The following is a 10,073-nucleotide window of genomic DNA, read 5'->3' as shown; positions in this document are numbered from 1 at the left end:
TGCCCACTCTCTGAGCACCCCCCATGGCTGCCCCACCCACCCCAGCTCCCAGCCCTTTAAAAAGAAAAAAACCCCAGGCTCACTGCCTGCTGCAGTGGCCTCGGGGCTTCTGGGGGCTCATGGAAGAGCCCTCCACACAGTACAGGGCAGTGGGGGGCAGCAGGGGTTGCCCCCCTGCCAGGCAGAAGCCAGTGAGCCCAGCATTTTTTGTTTTTTGTTTTTTTAAAGGACCAGGAACTGGGGCAGGCTGAGCAACCATGGGGGGGCTGGGAGAGTGGGGGGCAGAGGTCAGGAGGCTCATGGCAGAGTCCCCGCATGTGGCCTGGGGCAGTGGGGATTGCCCCCCACCGGGGAGGAGCTGGTCAGTGGGGGCGGTTTTTCTCAAAAAGCCAGAAACTGGGCTAGGCTGGGCAACCATTGAGAGCAGGCAGGGCATGGGCCTGCATGGTTCAGAGATTTGGCTGATTCAGCAGCAGCTGACTCTCCAAATCAGATTCAGACAAATCAATTCAGGACAGTGATTCAAATCACCAAATCAAATCACTGTCCCCCGAATCAGCCAAATCCAAATCCAAAGTGAATACTAGCTGCTTTGAACAGGCCTAATAATAACAGACCAATTTCTCTGAAATTGTTCTGTCCTCTGGTTTTCTAGTGGAGAAGGCAAAACAATTCCTAACCAAAATGTACATATAGTGCAGAAGTCAGATTAAATATCACGTCATAATATATGAACACTTAATTTGGCAGAAACAGACAAAGAACATTCAATCATTATGTAGAGAAAGTAATCTCATACAAATTCATCTTCTGAAACCAAAACTCTAAGGCAGCTTATGAATGTACTTTATATAGTGAGCTGGAACAAAAATCCATTTCTGAACATGTACAAGGTTTGGGAAGTTAAGTCCAACCTGTACCCATCCCAATTTCTGTGTAAACAACCATTTTGTTCTGGCTTTATATATTGTCTTACTTCCTTGAATTCTTGGATCTGGGTCTGCTCAAAGTTTGAGAAAACATTAGAAGAAGCTCTCTGGGCACGTTTGGCACCACCTTCCTTCTTCTTGGTTTTTCTGCTAGCCTGAAGAAGAGAGAAAAGATGTTAACCTACTCTCTGAAATCACAATAACATTGTCCACTCCATTCTTTACCTTGACTTTCTCAAATGCACTACAAGCTGGCAGAGGGTAGATTGAGGCTAGATATCAGGAGGCGCTACTTCATGGTCAGGGCGGCTAGGGTCTGGAACCAACTTCCAAGAGAAGTGGTGCTGGCCCCTACCCTGGGGGTCTTTAAGAGGAGGCTAGATGTACACCTTGCTGGGGTCGTTTGACCCCAGTACTCTTTCCTCCCATGCCAGGGGGTCGGACTTGATGATCTGCTCAGGTCCCTTCCGACCCTTGAAACTATGAAACTATGAAACCTCCCAGAAATCATCAAGAGGAATAGTAAATTTGGGGGGGGTGGGTCTTGTTTCAACCTCTTGGTTACGGATGCATGACTCTTAAACATTCAGACTTCTGATCTACTTGAAAATCCCTGCAAACTTAGGGTGACAGTCTGTTACTATTTGGTGGTCTAGACTCTATTTCCATCTAGTCAGTTAGAGCATTAGACCTTGTAGCTATTTGGATGACCAAATGGAAACCAAATGTCAGCCTTAGATGACCAAGTGTCACCCCCTAAAGCCCTTCCTAAGACTGTCAACTAATAAATGCCTTGGTGCAGTGTGGACCAGCCTTTTTGGCAGGCATAAGACAAGTTAGCCCGCACCCTCCCCAAGTGCCCCTTCGATCCCTTTCTCTTACCTGATCTGCTGCTCAGCTTTCAGCTCCCTATCCTGTGCTACCTGCCTGATCTGATGCTCTGGTTTCTCCTAACCACCACTATGCCGCCTGTGCGACACACAAAGGCTGCTGTGGCACTTGTGGCACCCATGCCACAGGTTAACCACCCCACCTTGATGGAAACTTGGTTTCCCACCAAGGTTGAACTTACCATCTTCGCTGGAGAACGTGGCTATAGCAGGTTGTCTTGAAGAATCTTACCTTATAAAGTGCCTCTCATGGGGAGGGCAGGGCTTATCTTTGCAATTTGAATGTCTCAGAGGACATATCAAACTTCTTAAGCACTTCTGACTCTCAAATTATGCCCCATAAATGGACAGGCTTGTGAGATACTCGCTGATCTCCAGAGACTAAACAACTGTTATTTATATTTAAAACCTCCTAGAGTAATTTGCTGTCTAGATTTCTTGTGATGAGCAAAGATCGTGACAGCAGCACATTGGGATGTTACCATAAATGGCATAGAATAGCAGCTGCAGCCAGTAATTTCTCTGGATTTTCAGTATTGTACACGCCTCTTTACTGCAGACGTTTGAAATTTAAAACTCGTTATCTCAGAAAAATGTTAACTTTCTGTCACCTTCCTTATCGTTTGTATAGTTTCTTTACAGACCACCTGTTTTAGTATCTGTGGGTGCTGCCAGAAACATAATCATGTCATATATAATTCTTTTAGTGACTACTTATTTTTAAAGGAGGATTTGAATATTTTTTCTATTACCACAGGATGATGGGTGAAGCTAGGTTTTCAGTCTAACAGTGCATACACACACCATGTTTACTATGGAGGAAATGTACTTTACTGCTCTGAGCAAAATTACCCCTTAGAAACTGAAGAGTAACTATCCCCCAGTTTAAGTAACTTCAGCGAACTGATTGTGTGTCTGCTCCCCTATTCCAGGGGCTGGCAACCTATGGACAGTAAGCTGGATCCAGCCCACAGTGCAACTGGATCTGGCTTGCAGAACTGGGGCTTCAGCTGCATTTGGTGGCAAGGGTTTTGCTGCTCACACCACACCACACTACATTATAGGGTTGCCAATCCTCCATGATTGGTTGGGAGTCTACTGGAATTTGCATCTATTTCCCAGTGACTATTGAAAGCAATCTGGGAGACTGATATTGTGAACAGGTTGAACAGTACAATTAATGATTAGAGGTGCACTAATACATTGGTCCCATATCAGATCAGCACCAGTACAAGGAAAATTGACAGTATCGGCAATCAGCTTTTTTTGGCTGATGCGGCTGATAAATGCCCTCTGCATACACACAGCTGCAGCACAACAGGTAGGCAGCCAGGACTGCAGCCTGGCAGCTTAAAGAGTGGTAAGTCTGTTGTGAGAGAAGGGGCAAAGGGCAGGGTGCAGGTCGAGGCCCCAGCAGTGAGGGAAGGAGTGGGGCTAGGGCTGGGGCAGAGGCAGAGGCAGGCACTGCACAGCCAGGGTGGGACAGGGGACAGAGCTGCAAGCAGCTCTTCTGTGGGACATGGGGAGGGGGTGGTGGCTTCCACCTCTGCATGCACCCTGAGAGGGCATGGGCAGGGCCATCCCTGTGGGGGGCCAATTGGGGCAACCGCCCCAGGCCCTGTGCTTTGGGGGACCTGCAGAGCTGGGAGAACCAGTGGCGGTGCAGAGCTGGGCGGAGCTGGGTGGAGTGGCAGCTCCTCATGCAGCCACCCCCAACGCTGCTGCCAGTGGTGGCGGTAGCTTCTTCGGGTCCAGGGCCTGTGGGATCACAGTGGGGGCAGGGCCCCACCTGGGCTGATTTGCCCCGGGCCCCACACCCTGCGTGGGTCAGCTCTAGGCATGGGGAGCATATACCCCGAGATGTGTGCAGGGCGAAGGCGGGCTGCTGCTGTTAGCTGGGGCTGGAGACAGTGCCAGGTTCTTCCCAGTGGGGGTGTTGGCTGGGACTGCACTCAGGGCAGGCAGTGGTGCTGGGAGGGGGGCTATGGGGAATTTTGGGGTGTCTGCATGTTGGAAAAAAAAATCTCCTGGAATAGCTTCAGTCAGAGTTGCTTACCCTAGCTGGGTAGCAGGGAGCTTTCCCATTATTTCACAGGGAAAAGCAGTGGCAGGGAAAAGCTGTGCTGCTGACTGATGTTGTAGTCAGTTTCATCCCTGGGCAGCCCCTTGCTCAGTGTAAAATGGCTCCCCCACCAACCAGCAGCCAGGGACTGCAGGTCCCTGCAGGTAACCATACTGCAGGTAACCAGCTTGGGAGAGATGTCTGGCTTGGAAAACCAGCACTGTTTCATAGATTTCATAGACATTAGGGCTGGAACGGACCTCATATGATCATTGGGTCCAGCCCCCCTGCCCAAGGGGTAGGAAGTCAGCTGGGGTCAAGGATCCCAGCAAGATAAGCATCCAACTGTTTCTTAGAAGTGTCCAGAGTAGGTGCTTGTACCACAGTAAAGAAGTTTTTTCTTATGTCCATCCTAAAACGGTCTTGCAGGAGTTTGTGACCATTGGTCCTTGTCTTTCCATGGGGTTATTCCAGATGTTTACATAAAGACTTTTTACCCAAGTTTTTGTTCCTTCTGCTACTTAGCTCTGTTGCTTCTGCTTCTCTCATATAGACCTGAGGAAGGCTACTTTGATACCAGAAAGCTTGCCTATGTCTATCCCAACCATGCAGTTAGTCCAATAAAAGATATCACCCACAAGTATTCTTGTCTCTAATGTTAACTATTTGTTTTCTGAGCATTTTAGTTGATGGTGTGGCCAAGGGGTAGGAACTTTATGGTTTGAAAGTGAAAAACAAAAGTGTCATAACTGACTGAATTAGATCTTTCAGAACTAATTAATGCATTTTTTCTGTTTTAATTAACTCAACCCGGTATGAAATTCCCTGTAGATAAGGACCTACTCAAATCACGATTTTGTGGTTTTCATGGAAAACGGAGGTTTCTGCAATTTTACAGAATTGCTGGGAAAAAACTTACTAAAAATAAAATGCTAGCTCTCCAGTGGAAGTCAGTAGCCACTGTGGCCAAGCTTCACAGCCCACTTGAGGGGGGAAGCCACTGACATGATGGGGAGCACCCAGGGTGGTGGCCGCTTCCTCTGCCACTGATTGGCTGAGAGGGCTGCTTTTCATGCCCTGTTAATCAGCAGCAAAGGGCAGGGTTGCAGGGAGGGCAGTCCTCTCTTCTAGCCAGTGACAAGGGGCAGGGCTACATGGAAAGGCAGCCCTCTTGGCCAATCAGCAGTGAGAGGTGGGGTGACTGGGGCCCCTTGGTCAATTAGCAGTGGGGGAGGAAAAGGAGCACGACAGTAAGCCTGTGAAAACAGTGGCCTGCACTGCGATCTGCTCACAAAATTGCATGTCTATCACTTGAATTTGGGCAGATCCCTACCTATAGAATATCAGTTAGTAGAATTAATTTTTACGTGATATTATTATAAAATATTTTCCTAGTAACCTCTGGAAAGCAAGACAACACATAAATTCATGCATGCATGCAAAGATCAAAAAAATGAGGTGGATAATTAAATGACTGGATTGAAAGTTATCAACATTGTGATGTTCTAGAGAAAATGCAGGAATGCCTGCTGCATCCAGACATGTTAATCACACCATAAATGTGACAGGTGTCAGGGCCTGTAGGTTCTGGATCCCAGTTGGGTTTCAGGGGATAGGTTGGTGCTAAGCTACTCAGTTATGTGAATGCTCTCAAATAGATCTCTAGGTGCCTAGAAAACTACCTCCAAACAGGTGGTAGTTGTGTGGCTTTTGGCGGGGGGGCTTAGTTTTGGACTTGGACGTCCCAATTTCACCCAACTACTTAACTGGATCTACTGCATACTTTATACTACCAATGCACATAGATGAGCACACACTAGTTACAAGTTACTAGTTACTTATTCAAGAATCTGATGTGAGGGAGGCCTTTGTTGTTACCTCCCATATTAGTTTAAACAAATACATGTACATTTTACAGTGACCATTTGACCTTTAGTGAGGTACAGATTCAAGGCTACCTAGAGAAAGAAGCTTTGGGTTCTGTACACTTTGTTGAAAGATATAGAAGATAAAAATTCTAATTGACAGGACTTTGCTAATAGTGGTGAGAAGGAATAATTAGTTTTATTGACTTCCAATACCTTGCACAAAAGATACAAAAATGATAGGAGTGCACCGATAGAAATTTTGGGGGCCAATACCGAGAGCTGATTTTTAAGGAGGCATATCAGCCAGTACCAATCCGATTTCTGATACAGCATGGAGAGCTGCATGCAGCTGGTAAGTCTGTTGTGGTGGAAGGGAAGAGGCATGGTGGGGGATCAAGGCCCCTATGGGGAGGGAGGAGTGGGGCTGGGGTAGGGGCTGAGGCAGGTGCTGCCCAGCCAGGGCAGGGCAGGGCACGGGATGGAGCCATGGCTCATCCAGGGAGCATGACTCCCACCACTGAATGCACCCCAGGAGTGCAAGGTGGTGGATGGGGCATGTGCCCCAGGATCTACACGGGGTGAAGTGGGCTGCAGCTGTGGGCTAGGGCTGTACCAGACTGAGCTTGGCGTGGGCAGCAGCACCTCTGGGAGGGGACCTGGGGGGGGGTGCTGCAGCCACCCCAAAATTTGCCATAGCCCCCATCCCAGCTCTGCCACCACCTGCCTTGAGTGCAGCCCAGCCCAACTCCCTCCTTTCCCCCATGTGCCAGGAAAAGCCCAGTGCAGCCCCAGCCCAGTCCACAGTGGCAGCCCACCCCGCCTACACCCCGTGCAGACCCGGGGGCACACCCCACCCCGTGCTCTCCTGGGGTGTGTGCAGTGGCAAGAGCAACCCATCCCCCACACCCCTTGAATGAGCTGTGGCTCTGTCCCCTGCCCCACCCAGCCCAGGCAGCACCTGCTTCAGCCCCTGTCCCACTCCCTCCCTCACCATGGGGGCCTTGATCTGCTCCCCCACATCCCTTCCCTCCCCCCTCCCCTTCCACCACAACAGATTTACCAGCTGCACATTGCTCTCCAAGCTGCCGGACTGTGCTCCTTGCTGCCTGTGTGCTGCGGCTGCACTCATAAACAGGCATTTATTGGCCAAATTATCGGCCACATCTGGCTGATTTCCGATACACTCAATTTTCTTGAAATTGGTACTGATTCAATATTGGATCAATGTATCAGTGCACCTCTAAAAATGATTCTATGAGTAGTCTAAAGAAGGCAAACAAAAATGCCTAGGTACAATTTAAAATATAATGCATAATCCCATTACAGCACATATTATAGTATTTTGAAATGAAGGGGAATTAGTTTGTAGATATAAATTTGCAAAGTTTGCATACTTTTTGTGTAACTGTGTAAGCATTTCAGCTGGGATTACAAGACAAAACTTTTTTAAGAAAATCTAATAGAAATCAATCAAAGTTAATGCCAGGCATTTTATTTGCATCTGTTTTTAAATAGCATACATTATAATGGAATTGTATAAGGAACTATATATATATAGTGAAGTGATTTTGAAAGACCTATTTCACATGGATCAGCAGGAAGAGTATAATACCAGAACCAAAAGCTAAATTCACAGCAGTGTTATCTGGGTCCAAAGGGAATATCAGAATACAGCATAAATAGCAAATGTTACTAGCAGTCAGCTGCAGGCACAAGAGATGAGAGAAGAGACAGCTTTTTTCCATAGTGACAGCTGCAAGCCCAGGGAATGGGAAAGGAGAGCTAGGATCCTGAACAGATAACAAGTATCCTACTATATGAAACATAATTTCTCTGATAGATTTTTCTGTATTAGGGTCAGATCGCACTGTATTGACTGGGAATTTTGCCAAAATCCAAACGTGACTGGACTCATGGTATCTATCATACCACATTTACTCAAGTCTACGATGACCCTGACTTTAAGGTGAACCCGCCCCCTCAATAGATTCTATACATGGAAAACTTATTTTTCATTAATAGCATCTAATTATTGAATAGCTCTCTTTAATTCATCTCTCCCACTGCTGCAGGGGGGCAGGCAGTGGGGGCAAATGGTGCAGGGAGCTCAAACAGCTTGTCCCCCACTTGTTCCTGCCCCCTGCTACCTCTGTTCTCTGCCTGCCTCCCTGCAGCCTCAGCTTCCCTCTCCCTAGCCTCTGCTCCCCACTGCCCCTTGTTCTGTGCTAGCTGCACAGGCTGCATGGCCACAGTGGCAGATTAAGATTTACTGGAGCCCTAGGCAAGCAGGAAAGTGGAGGTCCCCCATGCCCCAGCAGGGATTTCAGCAGAGGGAGAGCCCAGGAGGCTGAGTAAACCTGACTGGGCTGGGGGTGGGGTGGAACATGCTCTCTTCCCCCGCCATGGCCAGAGGGGAGCTGAGCTACCTGCTGTGGGCTCAGGGCTCTTCACTCTGCTGCCTTTGCCCCGGGGGCCAGCTGTACATCCCCTGCCCACTCAGAAGCAGGAGGCACAACTCGCCACCTCCACTGCTGCTGGGGGTGGGGCAGAGGGCGCATGGCCGGTGCGGGGTTCCCACGTGAGAGGGCAGCAGGGTGGAGAGCCCTGAGCCCACATCTGTCCCAACACAAATCTGGGAGGGCACGTGCCCCTCCTCCCCCCCCGGGTGGTGTGCACAGCAGAGGGAGATGCCCCCCTTCCCCCTTGGACAAACTGCCTATGGCTCCGTCCCGCTCCATGCCCCAGGTCCTACACACTACCCTGGCTGGGCAGTGCTCCCAACCCCAGCTCCACTCCCTCCTTCACTGTGGGGCTTCAATCTGCCCCCCCAGTGCCCCTTCTCCCCCAAAGACCTAACTGCAGGGAGTTGCTCTCCATGCTGCCTGGCTACATTCCTGGCCCTGTGCATGTATGTGGTGCCCCCTGCATCCCATTCCTGACAGGTCCAAGCAGGACCTCTTGCAGGCTGTAATGCTGCCTGCCTGTAAGGGGAAACTCAGTTTCCTGGGGGAATATGTGTTAATATGCCTATACATGGCCACTGTTAGGAACCAAGCTGGGACCATGTTCAGTGCCCCACATTGCAGAGTGGACAGAACCTGTGAGTGTGGAGAAAAGGTAAGGGAGGAAGGGAAAAGGGCAGATGGGGAAGCAGAGGCTGAGTGGTGGGGAGAGATGAGGAGAAAAGCCTGCAAGGGTGAAACGACAGGATGCACAGGTAGTTGGGGAGCAGGAAGCATCTACAGCAGTGGCCTGGACCCATGGGTAGGGGCGGGAGCCTGAGCCAGAGCATCCCCCTGCACTCCCATGCTCAATTCTAGGATGAGGAACTTTTTCTCCCTACATTAAATATGGAACAAAACCTTGTCTTAAAGCTGACTAAATATAATATGTAAGTGAAGTCTCAGCCCTGCAATGGGCTCTGACTGTTACCCAACCCCTCACAGTGTCTCAAAGTTACATGACTTCAGGGGAGGGTTAACCCTGGGCTGTGTGGCCTAGCTCTGTGAGGGTGGCATCAGTTTGACGGGACCTCTCCAAGGCACCCATCTGTAAGCAGGCAAAACACGTCCCTGAAGGGGCACCATGGTCTGACATCATTCCTTTGTGACATCCTGTTCCCCCAGCAATCAAGGCTCTAGTGCAGGGGTGGACAAAATATGGCCTGCAGGCTGAATCCAGCCTGCCAGACCATTCTATCCAGCCACTGGGGCCCCTAAAAAATTTAGAAAATTAATATTTATCTGCTCCTGACTGCCTGTCAAAGTTGACAAAAGTCAGGGGCAGTAGGACCCAGGGGAAGCCACCAGGAGGATCAAGTGGCTGTAGAAGCAAGGCCCAGCCCCTCCCCCTGCCAACCAGAAGCCCCATGCAGAGCAGAGGCTTCTCGCCTGGGCCCCTGGGGCTGTTCCTGCCTCCCTGTGCTGGAGGGAAATTCAGATAAGGAAGTGGGGATAGGCAGGGGAGGACTGCAGATGATCATCCCAGTCCTTGGGCCTGGACCAGGCTGGCAGCTGCAGTCCTAGCACTGCAGCCAGCAGCCACATGGTGCCAGAGTGGCTGGCAGTGGGCAGGGGGCAGGGGTGGAGAGGAACGGCAACAGCCACAGGCAGGGAAGCACTGAAAATGGCAGCAGGCAGTGCAGGGGAAGGAGAAGTGAGCAGGTATGTAGAGCTCAGCTGTTAGAAATGGAATATTGTTAGAAATGGAGTATTGTTAGAAATGCACAGCTTGCATCTTGCACCTGATAAGAAAGAAACACTGCCAAGGACTTTTTTCCTTGCCCAGCCTTGCCACAGCTTTTCTTATACTAAATCGCAGACTC

General features: G+C 49.7%; 1 protein-coding gene across 1 annotated transcript in view; it reads right to left on the bottom strand.

The window, feature by feature from the left end:
• The window catches only part of MYL5 (myosin light chain 5), a 9,918-nt gene extending 7,825 nt beyond the window's left edge, over window positions 1–2,093 (bottom strand). The window contains exons 1-2 of the mRNA XM_019554756.1: window positions 2,002–2,093; window positions 977–1,084 (exon numbers count right to left, since the gene is read on the bottom strand). Coding sequence (XP_019410301.1) covers window positions 977–1,084; window positions 2,002–2,004 — 111 coding nt within the window. The 5' untranslated portion in view covers window positions 2,005–2,093. The remainder of the gene's footprint in view (window positions 1–976; window positions 1,085–2,001) is intronic.
• Between the last annotated feature and the right edge of the window lie 7,980 nt (window positions 2,094–10,073).

This window comes from Crocodylus porosus, unplaced genomic scaffold (genome assembly GCF_001723895.1).
Source record: "Crocodylus porosus isolate Cpor-Errol unplaced genomic scaffold, CroPor_comp1, whole genome shotgun sequence".
NCBI classification, from domain to species: Eukaryota; Metazoa; Chordata; order Crocodylia; family Crocodylidae; genus Crocodylus; species Crocodylus porosus.
This window is presented reverse-complemented; position numbering and strand designations above follow the sequence as displayed.